At 36.4% G+C, this 18,188-nt stretch overlaps 1 protein-coding gene across 2 annotated transcripts in view; it reads left to right on the top strand.

Moving 5' to 3' along the window:
- TBC1D5 (TBC1 domain family member 5) overlaps nucleotides 1-18,188 on the top strand; it is a 317,365-nt gene that overhangs the window by 271,537 nt on the left and 27,640 nt on the right. For both annotated transcript variants that reach the window (XM_059845995.1, XM_059845985.1), the window contains one exon: nucleotides 4,407-4,570. In XM_059845995.1, the coding sequence (XP_059701978.1) occupies nucleotides 4,407-4,570 (164 nt within the window). The remainder of the gene's footprint in view (nucleotides 1-4,406; nucleotides 4,571-18,188) is intronic.

Here is an 18,188-nt window from a genome sequence, read left to right as displayed (position 1 = left end):
CTTAGTAAGACCTGAAGCTCACTTTCCTTTCATTGTAAGTCTTCTCCTCCTTGCCATCACCTTTTACTTTATTATATGGCCTAATTATTGATCACATTAAATTTAAATTATCATTCTCTGCAAGACAACAGAGGTCTCCACAATACCAACAGGTTTGTCCCCTTTTCCACTGCCCCATCTGTGTGTTTTCCAAATGGTTTTGAGGCAGAGCATTTCTCATCCTGGGATCAGTCCCAGTATCATTAGCAACAGGCAAGTAGTGAGCCACTTAGAAGCCAGCCCATGGAGATAACGTTGCTCCTTTTTGCCTCAAAAATGGATGTATTTTTAGTGTGTGAAATCCTGTGCATCATTACTGTGAACTATTTATGCATTTCAGAATGCATATATATATGTATATATGTATGTATGTATATATTTGAGACATCCTACACGGTAATATATTTTGACTACTGCATACGTCAGGGATCCTTACATATTTGTTCTGTGCGCCTCATAAGCACGTATTTGATTTCCATGTTTAGGGGGTTTCTTCAGCCTGTTTTATATAGGCTTTAGGACCTTCTGGTACATGCTTAGATGGTCAGAGATTAGGTTTCTCCAATGTTTTTTAAGGAGCCATAATGTATTTATCTGATATTGACAGAATGAGCAGATGGAAATGAGAGTTTTGATTCAGTGGTGTTTCCAGGTTGCTGATTAAGCTGCTGAAGAAGAAGGACACGAGTTTAGTTATTAACTGTACTTTACTGCAATCTTTATGCATTTTGCTTCTACATTTAGAGTAAGACTTCTTTTCTTTTTTTCCTCTTTTATTTTTGAGGAATAATACAAAATTAGAAACTCTGTCCCATTACCTTCTTGTCAAGCTGTTGAGAGAGCAGAATGTACCACACTGCACATTAAGAAAGATGTAAAATCAGTAAGACACAGAACAGTGAAGGTACAAATGGCATTTTTGTCATTGTCCTGAGATCCCAAAATCTCTGTGTTGGTACTGCAGTGTTGTTTCCAAAGTTATGTGAGGGTTATTAATGCCTCAGTGCACAGTGCATACATGATACATCTGAAGGACTTGAACCAATGTGATGACTCAGCAGCAGCTTCCTTAAGAGTTGGACTCGTTGATCCTTGTGTGTTCCTTTGTTCCTTCCAAGTCAGAATATTCTGTGATTCATTACATTTCTGTGTTGGGAAAATCATAGATGTCTTTTTTCTTTTCTCTTTTTTTTTTTTTTTTTTTTTTTTTTTTTTTTTTTTTTTTGACATTAGGGAAAAAACATATGATTGGTGTGGCCTGTCTTTCAGCTTTCATATTTACAGTTGTAAAAACAATGACTTCTCTGGAAATTAGAAAAGACTATCGCAGTCCAAGGATCCTGCTTTATGAGTTGCAGCATGCTGTAATTATTCATAAGTGCTGTTCTTTCTGTCTTAATTCTCAATTATATCCCCAAATAATCCATGTCCTGGCACTGTTCACAGGGTTGGATGCAGAATTTAAAAAATAATGTTTCCTAATAATAATTTCGCCAGATTTGCTTATTCATACAGAAGGATCAGGTGTATCCTAACCTTTCTTCTTACTTTGGTATCAAACAGAGAGATACAGTATTTTTATCACTTCTGGTTTACTGTATCTCTGTCTTAGTTTAACTAGATTTTGTATTGCTCTTATTTTTTATTTTCATTATATTATTAATAGGCCATAAGAACCAAACTGTTCATAGCTCTCAGTGTTACTTGAGCAAATTCCTTTTTAGGACACTTGTATTATTCTGTCCACAAAATCTTTTTTGATTATGCAAGTAGTTGCATATTCTGTTCCTCTGAACTGTGATTCATCTTTTGAAGTGTAGCTGTTTGCAGTGGCCATGAGAACACTTTCTGTCTTTTCATTTTCTTACTATATTTTTGACATTTTTTTCCTTAGAGCTGAAAGACAGAATATAGAAAAAAAAATCACACATCATTTTTTCCATTGTTTTACCAAGCTGTATTATTTCATGTGTGTGGGTTCCTCAAATTTATTTAAAGTGCTCTTCTCTCAATATTATCTGAGAATTTTTATCACATAATCCGCTTATTTGCAGTGAATTGTGTAACGTCCAGGCCATACAGTGAAGCATATGTGAAAAATATACATTGCTCATTGTTTAATTTTTTTTGTTTGTTTTTTCAATCTTCACCCTTTAGGGAATATATCTTCTTATAACTAGGATGGTAAAGAGAGACTATTTAATCTGATATATTCTTAATAAATATTTTTCTGTTGCACTTTACTCTGTCCACCAAATACATTTGGTTTTTTTTATGTTTAGCATTTATATTGGCTTCTCTTGCGTAGCTGTGTGAATTGCTTTTATAAATGCTTTATTTGCTAAAAAATGTGATTCCATCTGTTCCAAAACTATTTTTAAGTTTACCTACTTCAAAAGCGCACTTCCATTTGCCACTATGAAATGCATAAAAAGTGTTTTTTCTTACATAAAGGCAACGATAAGGATAACAGTGTTGCCAAGTGACATGATTTTATCCTAAAAATAGAAATTTTCTAAAAATTTCCTTGCAACTGAATATTTCTGCTGTTTGCCACGCAGTGGTTTTTCCTTTTTCATCTCCAGAATTATTTACAGAGCACATGATTAATGCATATCCCATTTTTCTATAAAATGGGAAGGCAAAGTTAGGTGAGATCTACAAGAGCCTCAGTCTCATGCACTTTTAAGGAAGCTCCTCAGACTGGATCGTAGGTAGTAAGCACCTGGAGGAGGACTGTGAAGAAACAGAAAAGTCCAGTTGAATGAAGTTGGTGGGAAGTAAAAAATATGTGAAGAAAAAAGTTAGAATAAGAAGTTGCAGAAGAGGCAGTGTGGAGGAATCTGAAGAAGAGATGGAGGCAGACAGGAAGGTCCACAGAAACAGGGCATAAAATGTAGGAGGGTTATGGGGGAGGTGAGCAGAATAAAGCAACAGAGAATGAAGGACAAGATGGGAAGCAATTTATATGAGTTTTCTTCTAGAAAATGTTCAGCATATTAAACCCAGATCCTTTCTTGGGTTTTGTCATTTAAGGTCTGTTTATTCACACGTAATGTTTTGTTCTTTGCTAGTTCAGTCTCTTGGCATTTAACAATCTTCTTGCAAAAAGTATATTTCAAATAAATCTGTATTTATTCCCTTAAGAAAATGTGAGTGATTTAATTGCAGAGGATCATACTTAATGCTATAGATGGTAACATGAAAGCGCACCAAAAACAGAAAAAAGGAAAAAGGGAAACATAACCCCTCTCATCAGAATAGCCATCAGACAAGAGACGGGGGATTCTTGAGCATTAGCTTTATGTGCTATTTAGCTTTTTTTCCAGAATGGAAAACTCTGTAATTTCATGGAGTCATTCTAGCTTGACTTCATCATAAACATGATAAAATTTTTTTTTTAAACTTGCATCTGTCTTAAGGCAACATTTTTGTAATGAAAGTTGATGAAAACTGATATACTGGAGTTTTTTTCCTCCTGGAACTTATGAAAACAAAATTTTGATTTAAATATTAGAAAACACTTTGTAAGCCTCAACTAGAAGAAAACTAGCCTTATCAGAGGCTGCCTGATGCATACACTGCCATGGTGAACCAGCCCAGGCTTCTCCCCAGCTGTCTTCACTATGATAGTGGACAATGCTGGATTCATTTCAAAAGCTCCATGAAATGACAAGAAGTAACTATTAAGTAGCCTTCATCAAAGTGTCTCTTAGGTGGAGGTGGCCTTAAAATTTGAAGCATGACAGCTTATGTTCATTTCCAAACTTAACTTACTTTTTTTTCTGCTTGAAGTCTAAATATTGTGATCCAGATCTTCAATGTCCAACCCACTTTTGGAATCTGAAGTTCTTTTTGTTAGCATTCTTTGCCAAATTTTGCAGTTGGAAAAAACTAGTTCCATTGTAGTGTTGATGATATCAGTTGGGTTTTTTTAAATTTTTATGAGATGGTACTTTGCTCATTTTGCCAAGCAAGGCATGAAGTTCCTCAGTCTGTGGATATTTTAGGGTGCATATAATGAGGTGATATATATATATATATATATGTGTGTGTGTGTGTGTGTGTGTGTATACACACGCACCATTTAGCATATATATAGATACAGGTGTGTACTAGATAGTGTATGTTTGTGTATATATCTATATATACACAAAGATTTTGTGTTCTTCTCTCATACAGAAGTTAAGTTCCATGTGAGAACAGTCCTTCAATCTCTCAGTGCATGCTGACACACTTTGACATTTCATTCTGTGTTGGGCTGTCTGTGACTCTCAGTCAATGTCAGTTGAGACAAAGAAGTATTTGTGGGGAAAAGGAAATGCCCATTGATTAACTGTTTTGATTTTTTTATACTTTCTTTACAGGCCAAAGTTCAAAAAACATCAGTTCATCTCCAAGCATAGAGAGCTTGTCTGGAGGACGTGAATTTACAGGATCTCCACCTTTGTCTGCATCAAAGAAGGATTCCTTTTTCAGCACCATCTCCCGCTCTCGTTCCCAAAGCAAAACTATGAGCAGAAAAGAGTCGGTGGGTTCTTTTAACTTTTAAACTCTTTTAATGTCACACTGCATTAACTTACTCATTAGAGACACTCATTTCTTCCATACATTGAGCACTTGCACTTGGAAATGTTTCCCTAAGCGTGCATTAATGGCCAAAGCAGAAATAAGCGATTTCAACTTTTTGTGTTGAGTGACATCTCCATTATGGCTTCCATCCCATAATGGCTTCCATCCCATTATCCTGCCTGAAATGAAACTGCAAGTGCCTGTTGCCTCTGAGAAAGACAAGAGAAGTCCTGTAAGATTTTTTGCTTTCTTAGGCTTTTGCTGTAGTCCTGAAGTTAATAAACAGTTCAGTGGGAAGCTTGAATGCTCAGCAGATCCAAACATGTCCATCTGTTGTCCCTGAAATTCCTTAATACATCAGAGGTTTCCCAGTGTCTGTGGCATCTGTAGTCTGCAGTCACAGTTCTATTTCTTGTGCAGCTCTGACCTTCCATTTGGTCACAAGAAGCTAGTATTTAAACAGATTGTTCTCATCCAAGAAAATCAGCTCTTATCATGGGTATGTTCCAAAGAAATTCTCATCCCATCCAAGATATTTTTGGAGCGCTACTAGGTATGCCATGGAACATGAGGATTTTTGTTTATTCTCTATGCACATTTCCCTTTGTCTCTCTGCTGACTAGAAAACAGTTACATAGTAGATGTAATAAGTTGTATTTTTTTGTAGGGTGAGGGCTCAGTGGTTTTCTCCGTTCTTTTTTCAGAATTGTAGGCTCATATAACTGCCTGCTTATTTCAGGAGGAATTGTAATAGCCAAATTTCTTTTACAGCATTCTTTTACAGCATTCTTCAGGTGTTAAGAGCTAATATTGCACAGAAATTTCATCTGAACTTCTCAGTGCTTTTTACTTTAAACAGCAGAATCTTTATTAATAGTCACTTCATGTTTTCAGTTTGATATTCAAAATGTTCTAATGAAATGCACAACTTTGTGCAACTTTGTTCAGTTTTTGTTCACTGAATGAGAGTGTTTAATTCTAGTTCCAAATGTTTTACTGTTGTCTAAAGAAAAGCTGTGTTTTGTGGTTAGTCAACAAGAAGCTATAATTTTGGTTTGTGACCATTTAAAACATGTTGAATTTAATTTAAAGCTAAAACAACAATTTATTTTCTTTCTGCTTGTCCTCATGAGTTGAAGAAAAATAAATACAGCAGTATTGAACTTTTCTTTTTATGTGGCTTAACAAGATCTAAATACAGCTTTCATTTGCAACTTTTATCCAGACCAGAACTTGGGTGTTTTGCACCAGTAGAGTTGAAGAATAATTCCTCCTTAGTCATCTAATAGGAGACAGGAGAATTTACCATTATATATTCATACTCAATTAAAATCCATTTATTATTACCATGTTTCTTTCAGGTAAATAATATCCCAAATTTGGGGTATTATATTAATGCTTTCATTAAGAATTTTGCATAAAGAATTATGCATTATAACCGATTTGTTGTCATTATGATAATTTTTAGTGGATTGTTAATCCTGATAAATCACGGCATAAATTTCTAAAATAATTCTTTACACTGTGATATGTAATTTATATGTTAGTATTTTATGATTAAACAGTTATCAAAATCCTCAGGTTCAGTTTTTGACTGACCTTTAATATAGGCAAACAGAATTTGTAGCAGATCCAAGAGGAAAAGGTTTGTTTAAATCTATTTTCTGTTGCACAAGAGAATGTTGGTTTTTGTTTTCCTGTAAAATTCATGGTACTTCATTTTCCACATAGAGTAGAAGACCCCAAAGAGTTCTTCCTGAGGTCCCAAAGTAGTTGCATCAGTCTTGAATTGAACAATTGCTTCATTTTACAGCTGTTTTCTGGAAGCAGAAGGCTTGAAAACAGAATGGATAAAACATTGTTTTATTTATCAAACTGATCTGGTTTACATTTTTAATCTTATAATTATACAGATTATGTTGTTAAGTATTAGGGAAATTACCTTTGTTGGAGCATTGCCATGCAACAATCTCTTTATAAAAAGATGGTTTTAAAAACACTTATTCTTGGTGTGGCAGATGAAAGATAATCCATTTCCTTTTCATCCTTGTTTCTCTAATACAAGCTTTTTCCAAGCAAAGTTGTATCGGAATGCATACATAAAAGTATATCCTTTAACATGCAGTTAAAATAAGTGATTTTGACAGACCAGAGGGCATTACTGTAATGGTGTCATGGGATGGACAGGAATGTCATTGTCACAGATTGCACCTGGACTGCTGTGTCCAGCGCTGGGCTCCCCAGTAAAAGAGAGATGCAGATACTGGAAAAGGTCCAGCAAAGGGCCATAAAGGTGATGAAGGACCTGGAGTATCTCTCCTGTGAGGAAAGGCTGAGAGAGCTGGGGCTGATCAGCCTAGAAAAGGGAAGGCTCAGAGGGGATCTCTCCAGTGTGCATCAGTATCTGGAGGGAGGGTATAAAGAGAACTGAGCCAGGCTCTTTTCAGTGGTGCCCAGTGACAGGGCCAGAGGCAATGGACACCAGCTGCAACACAAGAGGCTCTGTCTGATCATCAAGGAAACATATTTTTTTGCTCTTGAGAGCAGCTGAGCACTGGCATAGTTGCCCAGGCAGATTGTGGATTCTCCATGCTTGGAGATATTCAGAAGCCATCTGGACACTAATCCTAGGCAGCCAGCTATGCTTGGTGGCCCTTCTTGAGCGTGGGCTTAGGCAAGATGAGCTTCTGAGATCCCTTTCAACCTCAGCCATTCTAGGATTCTGTGAGAGCATAAACTCTCACAGAGGAATGTGACATGTCTAAATTCTTTCTTTCCTAAAGCCAGTCCAACGAGTTGGGCTTTATCTGTGAGAGTTGCGATCAAAATTGATACTTTACTTGTTTCATTGCCACCAGGACTAAAATGTGTCTATTTTTCATACTAAGGCCTTCTAAAAGTTAGTAACATTTGGGTTGTGTTTATTCTTCTACGTATTTATTGCCCCTCAGATGCAAAGATCAGTGGAGTGACTTACTTCTATTACCAGAAACAGATGTCCTCTGTTTGAAATGAAATGAATCTACAGCCTCAGGGCTGAATGCACAATTTCAGTTCATGTTTTGGCAGCCCATGGCATGCTGATGCTTTTGACTTGACTGTTGAGTGGCACAGAGCTGTATGGTAATGTGAGGTCCACCAAACGGGTTTTGAAGCCTGTTTTGTGCCAAGTTGAGAGTTTCCCTGCTCCTTTGTATCCTTTGTGGCTTTCTGACAGGAATAACTTAAGCAGCAGTTTGCTGGAGCTGTCTTCCTGTAAACAAATACAGGAATTTTTAATCTGTAATGCACTCTAGTGCCCACTATCTTCTGAATGGCTCAGTCTTGCTGGAATAAAATCCTACAAAATTCCCTCTCTCAGCCTGCCTACTGCCCTCTACTTTTTGGTGGAGTTGTGAAAAAGGGTGAATTTGTGGTCCATTTATTTCTCATTATGTTTCATTTATGACTCCAGAAATCATTAAAGAAAGTCTACCCCTCTTTTTAGCAAATAGCAAAGCTGCTTAGAGATTGATTCTGGCAAATATGGTTGGCTGATCCCAGCTTCTGGCAGAATATTGTGTAAATTGCTTTCAGACATAGGGATGTGCCAGAGAGGAAACATCTGAGTCAAATAATATAAACATTTTTAAAACTTTCTTTAAAAAGAAAAAAAAATAGGAAACTGTGGATTTGACTGAAAATAAAGTTTTGATTTGGAAAAACTTTGTGTTTTAATAAGTAAATTTCTACATAAAAGGTTTCAACTTAAGAAAAATCAAATTACCCATTTGGAAAATACATTAGTTAAAAAGTTTCCAAGAAGGCAACGTTTCTAAGGAAAATCTGGAGCAGTTTATTTTCTTTACTAAAATAATTTACAAGCATGGTCAGTCAGAATCCTCATTTCTTCACAAAAATATCCTGAACAGAAGTGTAATGCATTATGCTGGTTCTGATTGCACAGACTTTTTAATTAAATCAAATTTGACAACATATGCTATTGTCCCCACAAGCATGCATAAACAACTGTTACTGTCTGTGATTTATGTAGCTAGTCTGACTGATTTGAAGTTAGTTATGAGTACCCCTACAGGTTAGAAAATTAATGTATGCCATTATTTTCAATTAAATAGACATCTGCTGAAGTGATTTAAGAGCCTGAGTTTAAGCATACAGACTTGACAGTTTTGCTCAAGTAGAGGTGGTATAGGAAAACCAACAAGATGATAAGATAAATACTAGACAACCACACTAAGAAAACCATGTATGCAAAAATTCCTTTGAAGAAGAACATGCTTTTTGTGCATGGTACACATCCTGGAGATGGTTTTTATTACCATATATCTTTTCCATGACTTACTTTTTAAATTTCTTTAGAATGTTTTAAGCAAAATACTTTTCCGTTCAGACTTACTGATGCCAAACATTTATTTGGAAGCACAAATGCTATGATGAAATGTCCTTTTTTTGTTAAGCATCATAAAATGTGCCCAGAATAAGTTAGTTTGTCTGTGTACATCAGCCAATTCTTGATCAGTATATTGGATTTGTTAGCCCTGAAGTTAAAGACATGTTGATTATTCTCAATGCCATTAAGTTTAAAATACTTAAGTGCCTTAATGTTTAACTGTAGTTTATACTGGAGGACATATGTCTTCCTTATTCTGATGTGACAGGCCACTTCTGACACCAAAAAAAAAAAAGTAATTCATTTAATATTCCAGTGCCTGTCTAATTTTAGGGTTAGATGAAAAGAATATTAAATTTCAGATGCTGACAGGTCACATGAACAGAGTTCATAGAAAAACCTCTGAGATATTTTGGAACTATGGTTCTTTTCTTGGTTGCCTTCCTCTAGCTTACATGACATCCTGTAACTCAAATGAAAGAGCTGAAAACAGTAGAAGAAAAAATTAATTGCCTTTTATAGTTTCTATTAGAAATACTTGCAAGTTTCTTATAATTTAGTAAAGCAACAGCTGTATGCATGAGTGGCAGCTTTACATCCTAGAGCTCCTTATCTTTTTTGGAGTGATTAATTTCAGGGAAAAGAAACTGTACTGTGATAAAAACAGGAAGTTAATTGCTTGGGAAAAAAAAAAAAAAAAAAGATGAATAAAAAACCCAAGAGGCTCTGCAGTGCTTTTTCTGTCATATTACAAGCAATAAACATGTATAGAGAACAGACCTGTGGGGCCATTTGGAATATTTTTAAAATGTCAGTGTAAACTTATCTTTCTCTGGTACAAAAGATTCAGATACATGTAGGTGAATAATATTTTCCAGTAACTTCTGCACAGAAGCAGAATGATACCACTTGAAAAAAGGCAGTAAGAATATTAAAAATTATTAAGCAGAACTTTGAAAATGTCAGAAAGAATTTTAAAATTACAAAAATCATGACTGGATGAGACCATCAGCAATGTTTACAAAAGGATCAAAGTGAGGACACAAGAAGTGTGACACTTCGCAGCAGTCATGCTACCAGCAGAGGTACAGGACTTGCTCTGTCCATCCTCTTTCCATACATTAATCATGAAGTTACTGTTTCGGCATCCCAGTGGAAAAGAAAAACATATCAGAAGGTCTGTGTTGGTAGCTTGAGCTGTCCCATTTTCCTTTTCAGTGGGAATTTCATGTCTTCGTCCTGCTCTTTTAAGATAACAGCATGAAATTACTGTCCATTTCTGTGCAGAGCTGAGAGACCTGCACTGAACTCTCAGCAAAAACATGGATGTGGATGAGACATGCCTCTAAACCAGGCTGTTGTTTTATTTGGGAGTTTTTTGGGCGGAAAGGGTTTCTGTGTGTGGAAGATTTTTTTCCCCACTGGAAGAGGTTGTGGCTATGCATTTAATAGCTTGATTCTTATTTTTGTCTGTGTTTTGTTAAATCAAACAATTCCCTATGAAAACAAGACTTGTACTTCTGTTATTTTAACAATGTAGTATAAATGGTGTATATTTATAGCCCCTCCATAATCACTATACTTAAATTTTACCTTCCTTAAACTCTGAAAAATTAGAGATTCTAAAACCCTTAAATAAATAATCCTGCTCTGGTCTACATCCTCAGTCATGTTAGGAATCATAGCAAAGCTCAAATGCATCCAGCCTGACCAGAGGAGGATTTAGTGAAACTATATTGCAACTGATGCTTAAAAAAAATCTAAATGAGTATGAGTTTAACAAAGGGTGTGCTTTGGGAGGCCTGCAGAAAGGACTGTTTATGTTGAACTGTGTGTATTACAAAGTTTATTCAGGCATCAAAATCAAGAAGCATAATTACGTAAGTACATAGCACTAAGCAACTCTTTCAGTAAGGTTCAGGTAAATATGTTAGTGTTTCCTTGCTCACCTTTCTCTTACATTTGCCACAGTGGGCTTAGGCAGTCTTAAAGGCCAGCAATGTGTGTAATATATGGGCAGAAATCCCTCAGATGTCATAGTGAAACATAACGGAAGGCAGGGGATTCTCGTTGGCCTATGTGCTTATTTTTAACTATTTCCAAAATGCTTTCAGCCATACCATCTAAATTAATGTATCCTTTTTATTATTTATGAAGAAATTTTCCAATATTCTTAAGTCAACAATCTCAACAGCAGAACTGAGAGAAGCCTTTTATCAGCATTTCTGTTCAAAGGGATAATTTCTAGTACCCTGGAGCTCTTTCTCTTCTTATCTGTTCCCTTACCAAGTGGAATACTACCTATTCATACATACTCAGCTGTTCAGTGCCTACCCATCCACAATGAGTTATGCCCAGCTTTTTGCGTTTCCATGGATCTTGCCGATTTTTATGGGTTTCATTTTTAAACTGTCTCTTGGCAGTTCCAGAGAGCAGTGCCAGCAGGTGGACTTGTGCAGGCAGCAGGTAGATAAGTCTCCCATGTCTTGTGTCTGCTTGCAGAAGAGATTTCTTTCCATCCCTGCTTTCTTTGTCTCCAGGCAGGAGCTCACTCCATTAGTCATATTTATCCTTCCCCATCTTCCTGCTTAGGAAAAATTGTCTGACCACAGAAGCAGAATATTTTTAAGAGGAAAATGTACCCTGGTTAGAGGAAAACAACCCTTCTCACACTCCAGTAGTACAGTTGCTGGTTTCTAGCTCTGAACAGTGAGGCTGCTGCACCTGGAACCTGTTCCAATAATAGGTTCAACAGCGGGAGCTGCTTTGGAAAATTCCCAAACCCGTGGTCCTCTGCCACTAACATCTCCAGGCAAGGTGGGATGTGGAAACTGACCTGGCAAATTGAACTGAGCTGGCAAATTGACTTTGAACTCTTTAAGATGGAAATTCAACAGCAGGACCTGGTGCTTAGAAGCTGTTAGCCAGAGTTTTAGCTATTTTCAGGACTTTAATTGAAATTAAATATATATGTCAGGTTGTAGGGAGATTCTCTGAGGCACCCCCTTTCATTTCCTTCCAAATTTCTATATATTTTTAACTTTTTTTTAAGAGACAGTAAATCAAATAAATTGATAATCATACATCAATGCAATAAAATAGCTATTTTGCCTCAAGTTCACCAATCTTAGTAGACTTTATAAATAAATATGGATGGTAAAAAAATACTGCTTATATGTAAAGAATAGTGAATAAACATGTAAACTCCTAAAACTAGGGGGGCAAGGAAGAGGATAGTTATTCCAGTTTGGAAGAAGATTAATAATTGACCAAAAGTTCTTGTTTCTTATATTTCAAGAAAGCTACAGATACATAATGCAGTAAAATAATTTTTCTTGCATTTTGAAAGTGTGAGTCTCCTCAACAAATGCTGACTCTAGAATACTAGAAATTGGAATGTTGGAGGAGACTTCCTGGGTTATTGGTTATACAGAATCCAACTTGCAGCCCCTTTCAGTTTTCTTTTGTTCCTTTTTTATAATTTCTTTGTTCTGTTTATGTGTGCATAGCTTGGAGAAGCATCATGAGATGCCATTCCTTACTGTGTTGTTAAAAAGAGCACACACAGGAAGTGAGGATTGTACTAATGCCCAAAAATATGTGCCTTTGTAGGTGAATGCCTGCTAGCATTTTAATTTATTGCCAAATTTGTCTTGGTCTCATTCTACTTGAACATTTTTATCTGTATTATAAAATTCCTTTCTTGTCTTTGATACTTGTTTTCAATCTGATCCCTCTGAACCAAATAATTTTTTTTTGTTCTTGGGTTGGTACATAACCTGATTTAGCTTGGCTCCTTGGAGGTACAGTGGATATTTTGTTGACCTTTCCTTCATTTTTTTGTTTTATTTTCTTCTTTTTTCCCAGTTGTATTCCCCCCACCCCTTTCAGAGCATTGTCACAAATATACGTTCACAAAAGATTTGGCAGTGGCAGTTCTTTTTCCATTTCTTCTGAATTTAGTCCTTTGAGCAGAAGAGAACCCTGAAATGTTTTAACTTTGATAGCACTAAGTTTGGAACCTAGACTTCTAGGATTACTGTTTGCCTAATTCATTTGTGCTTACTCAGATGTCCTCTGATATATTTTGAGATATACAGTACTACCAGAAAGCAAAACTGGAAAGCAACAGGTCAAAATAATAAATCAGAGGAGAAAAGAGATTAAAAATAAAAGGTTTCTCTAATCTGACAGAGAACCTGTTTGTGCTTTAAGGGTTTTAATCTAGAAAAGCACTGCAATAGGTATGTAACTATCAGAAAGTATAGTCTAAGTAACTGTGCTTACTAGCACTGCATAAGACTAGTGAAATTTAGAGAAATGTTGAAGAATATATAAGAAAAATGGTAAGAAAGACATTCCTACTTAAGCTATCTCATACCACACTGGAATAGCAGCCTGAGTTAAAATGGTGGAAAAAAAGAAAAGCATAAGCAGGAATTAAAGGGATAAAATAAAAAGAGGGTTCATGTTAGCTGTGCCTACAGCCTAAAAGAGCAAAACACAAACTTGTAGGGCTTAGCTGAAAGTGCTTAAAATGTTTAACTTTTATGAAAGTATATTCAAAATAATAAAAAAATTAGGCAGTTCTGAAGATGTAAAGAACACAATACATGAGTTATTTGGAAATATATTAAGCGTGGGGATATTTCAATTAGCAGATAGACAGATAAATACTGTCAAATAATGGTTCAGCAGAAGAAATCAATACATAACCTCTACTTCTGCAGGAATTAGTATATGAAGGCAGGATCTGAACTTCTTTATGTCCTCCCTGGATAATAGATTCATAGTCACAAAACTTCATTTTGTGCAAAAATATCACAAATACCAAAATGTTCAATATAAAAGTAACAAGATACATTTCACCCCTGCTTCTGATGTGGTTGGTGCGCTTTCATCAAATCATTTCATAGCGCCTTCCACACGGAAGAAACTTTCTCTAAACATCTGCAAAATAAATGCTTTATGAAAACTCTCTCAAAAATTCTACCTTTTCATCAACAACAGTTTGGCTCCGTGCTGAAGCCATGTCTAGAAGACTGACTAATATAGCCATATTGTTTCCATGTCCTCCCCATATGTGTGTCTCCAGCCATCTGTTGTCTCTTGGCTTACACCATGAAGTCCTTCAGAGAAGTGGGATTTGTCTTTATGTTTGTTCAGCACCCAGCAGAGCAAGGCCTTGGGACTGTGAGTGATACAGTTAAATAACAAGTTAAATTCGTAAATAAAATAAATTAAAAGCTTGGGTTAAATTCCACTGTATTTAATTCTGTGCTCAGAAACAGGGGTTTCTGGTTTAAATGTCACCATATGCTGTACACTATTCTGTGGCTGGCACAGAATATAAAAAAATTATGGGGGTGTCAACCAACATTCAACTGTCAGAGATTCAAGATTATAAGGTTAAACCTCGTATTTAATTCTTGGATTAGAAAATGAAATAAATGAAACTCCTTCCACAAGATGGAAGGAGTAACCATTGCTTTTGACTCGAGGGGAATTTGCTTAAAATTAAATGGGAAAGCAATTTATGCCTTGCATCTGAATCTTGTTTGACTTGTAAACTGCTACTGACATCTAAAAAGTGTACTCTGTTATAATTTATACACAGAATAAGAACTTAAGTACTGGTAAGACTCTTAGCAAGTCCCTGACTTCAGGATTTCCATATATCACTCTCGTTTTTCCCATTATTTTCCTCTAAATGTTTTGAAACCTCATCAAAATTATTTTCTAATTTGCCCTGCCAATTTGTCAAGAACTGTGGGGAGGTTTCCTGAGTGCTCTTACTATGAATACTGAAAAAACTGAAAATGTGATTGGGCAAATTAATATAAAAAAGTAGCTACTAACTACAGGAAAAAACAAACAAGCAAACGAAAAAACCCGAGACCACCTCAAGCTCAAGACATCACTGCTGTGCAAATCTGTATAGTCTGGAAGAGAATTCTGGGCAGTACTGTTCCATGTTAATGTCATGACATTCTGTTTTCTCCACACTTCACCCAACCCATTATTTACCAGCAGCAGAACAGACCCCAGGAAGACTGGGCTCTTTCATCAGCTCAGCTCTGTCACTGGTTTAAGGGTTTTTTTTGTGTTTTAAATTTCAGCTTAAATTAGTGCTTAAATACCTTTAAATACTCTTCTCTTTGAAGATAGTTTCTTTTCCACAGCACTTAGCACTTGCTGGTGCTGCCAAGTTAATTCTTATTCAGGATTCAATTTTAAGATGAATGGAGTTCTGCCATTCTGAGCAGTCATGAATGAAATGCTTGGACATGCATTGTTGTGAGCTTTGACAACAGAGTTTGCTTTTCCTTGACTTTTCTACATGGGTTAAATGGACAAAAGTACAATTTTTCTTTTATCTCCTGAATATCAAGACTTAAAACTAAATGGTATTGTGAAAGGAAGACATTACAGTCCTGATTTTCCATGTTTGTTTTCCCTGTTTTCCATAATACTATGTTTAGCTATATGTCATGTATTCAGGAGCAAATTTGTTTAAACTAATAAATGCAATTTTAAGAAAGAGTGGCTTCCTTCCAAAACTGTATGTCAGACCTTGTAAAGGATACCAAATTCCAGTGCCCATACCCAGGTCTGCAAACCATACTGCAGCATGTAAAGCCATGAGCTGTAAAAGGATAGGATTACAATGTCAAAAGTGTAAAAGTTTCTGTTCTTGACTATACTGACCACTTTCCATTTTTTTTTTCCTGTTGCAGTAAAATTTGGTGGAAAATGGGGCATGGGGAAGCATCGCTGATCTCATTATGAGCTCGGGAGAATAGGAAGGATATAAAAATTTATTTCCATAGCTCTCTTTGTAAAGGGGAGAAGATAGATGAAAGGAAGGGTAATAAAAACAGAAGAACAAGCTTTGGACAAATGGAGAGTACCAGAACTGTATAGACTGGAGGGAAAATAGCATAGAAATGTAAAAAAATTAATCATAAAGGAATTAGTTCTCATGGCAAAAGAAAAAAAAAAAGGAAATCTAACAATATAAGCAAAGTTCTATATGTGGATAAGAAGAAAGACAAATTTGAGAAACATAAATGTAAGTCAAGTTTTTTGCAGATTCAGTCTTGCCAAAACTAGGAAAATAATCAGAGATGTGTATATGAAGGCACTCAAATAGAATCTTGATTTGACTGGATACATAAATTCTAGTCAGCTTAATATTGTTAGTGAAATGTAAATCAATGTAGTATCACAAATAAATTACTTCCTTTTCATTCTCCTGTTAAATTCCAGATGTTAATGGTTATCTGTAAAGGTTCTACATTATCTGCAAGGTTGAAGGTGTGTCATAGTTTTTTGAGAACCCTGGAGCTGAATTTTCAGAAAGTATTAAGTTGTTTTTCTGCAAGATTTAATACGTCAGTTTGCAGATCTTGGTCTCCCGTGTCTGATGCAGTGATTCCTTAGTTTGATTTGCTGCTTGATTTGCTTCTCTTCCTCATAATGCAGCTCCCAATATTAGAAAATATTGAGCTTTATAGAACGTGTTGTTTGGTAAATTGACACTGATTTTGTATTTTGGTTGAATGAGTTGGAATCGTTCACAGGTTTCTGGCGTTGTGTGTGTCAGATCAGCTGAAGGGTCAGTTTCAGCTGAAAGGTTGGTCCAGACCATACTGGATTTCTCCTGACTTAGGTTTGGCCTGTTTGAAGAATTTATAAGTCTCTCAGGCATAAGAGAGCTCAAATCAGGACTGCTATATATCCACAAAATAAAAGTGGTATCCAGGCTACTCATTTTTGCTAGCACAATGATAAGTTGCACTTAGAGGAAAGTGCAGTGTATATGAGAGCATCTGCACTATGCTGCCTATAAATCAGTTGTTTCATCTAGTACTGCTAAAGAATTTGACATTAGAATACTGAAAAAAAGGTCATTTTTCCTAGGGGATTTATGATTTAGCTGCTTACCTGTACAGAGCAATCTTTGAAAGGTACTGTGAAAAGATTAGTCTTAGAAATGTTGTATAGAAGAGACTTCTGCTTAAGCTGCTACTTGGAATAAGACAATCACGAGCATTGGGTCAGGTCAGTGACTTTGAATAGGAACTACCTCTTCTGTAACCTCTTCCAGTGCTGCGCTCCTCCTCTAATGAAGAATATTTTCCTAATTACCAATTTGAACCTTCCAAGGGGAAGTTTTGGGCCAAAGTGCCTTCTCTATCATCTGTGAGGAGTTTAATTCCATCATCTTTGTAGTTTCACATAGTTACAAGCTCCCAGCAGATCCCCCTTGAGCTCCTCTTCACCAAGATAAACAAGCGCTGTTCCTTCAGCCTCTCCTCCAGACCTGTAGCCTTCCCAGCAGCCCTGTACTGGGTCCTCTGCAGTTTCTCAATGTCTGAATAGAAAGGGGTATAATGACTTTCCTGGATCTGCTGACCACATTGCTCATAATGTAGCTCAGTGCAACTGTTTACATTATTCATGATAAGAGAACTTGTCTCTTAGTGGCTCAACAGCCACTGTAGCCTGCATATCCTTTTCAGCAGATCTGAAACGAAAAGTTCCTTCCCTGTCTGCACTGGCGCAATGGGATTTTTCTTCTCAGGTGCAGAATTTTGTGCTTACGGAAATTTCTAAAACAGAAACCTCAAAAAGGCTTCTCTTGCCTAGGCTTCCTGTGTCTCATGGTGTTTGTGAGTTGAAGTTCCACCAGTCAGAACAGCAGCCACGCCTCCCAATTTTGTATCATCCGAAAATCTACTGAATGTACATTCTGTCTTCTTATCTGGGCTATTGATGAAGATACTGAACAGTGTCTTCATACCAGTCCATTTGTTACTGTGCTCATTTCCAAACATCAACTGGACATCAAGCTATCGACTCTGTTCTTTAAGCCTGGGATTCTAAACAATCCATCCTACCTAGAGTCCTTTCAATAAGCTCATACTTCATCATATTATGAGTGACAACACTTTTGGAAATGTGTCAAAAGCCTAACTACAGTAAAACTCCATTGCATTCACTTCCCTCCCTTCATCTGCATGCCCAGTCATTTTGTCATAGTGGGCAACCCGGCTGGTCAAGCGTGATTTGCTCTTGGTAAATCCTTGTTGACTTTTCTTGATTATTGTCTTGTCCTTTACATGTTGGAAATTGATTCCAAGAGGACATGCTCCGCGATTTTTCCAAGGACTAAGGTGAGGCT

This window comes from Haemorhous mexicanus, chromosome 1 (assembly GCF_027477595.1).
Source record: "Haemorhous mexicanus isolate bHaeMex1 chromosome 1, bHaeMex1.pri, whole genome shotgun sequence".
Lineage (NCBI taxonomy): Eukaryota > Metazoa > Chordata > Aves > Passeriformes > Fringillidae > Haemorhous > Haemorhous mexicanus.
This window is presented reverse-complemented; position numbering and strand designations above follow the sequence as displayed.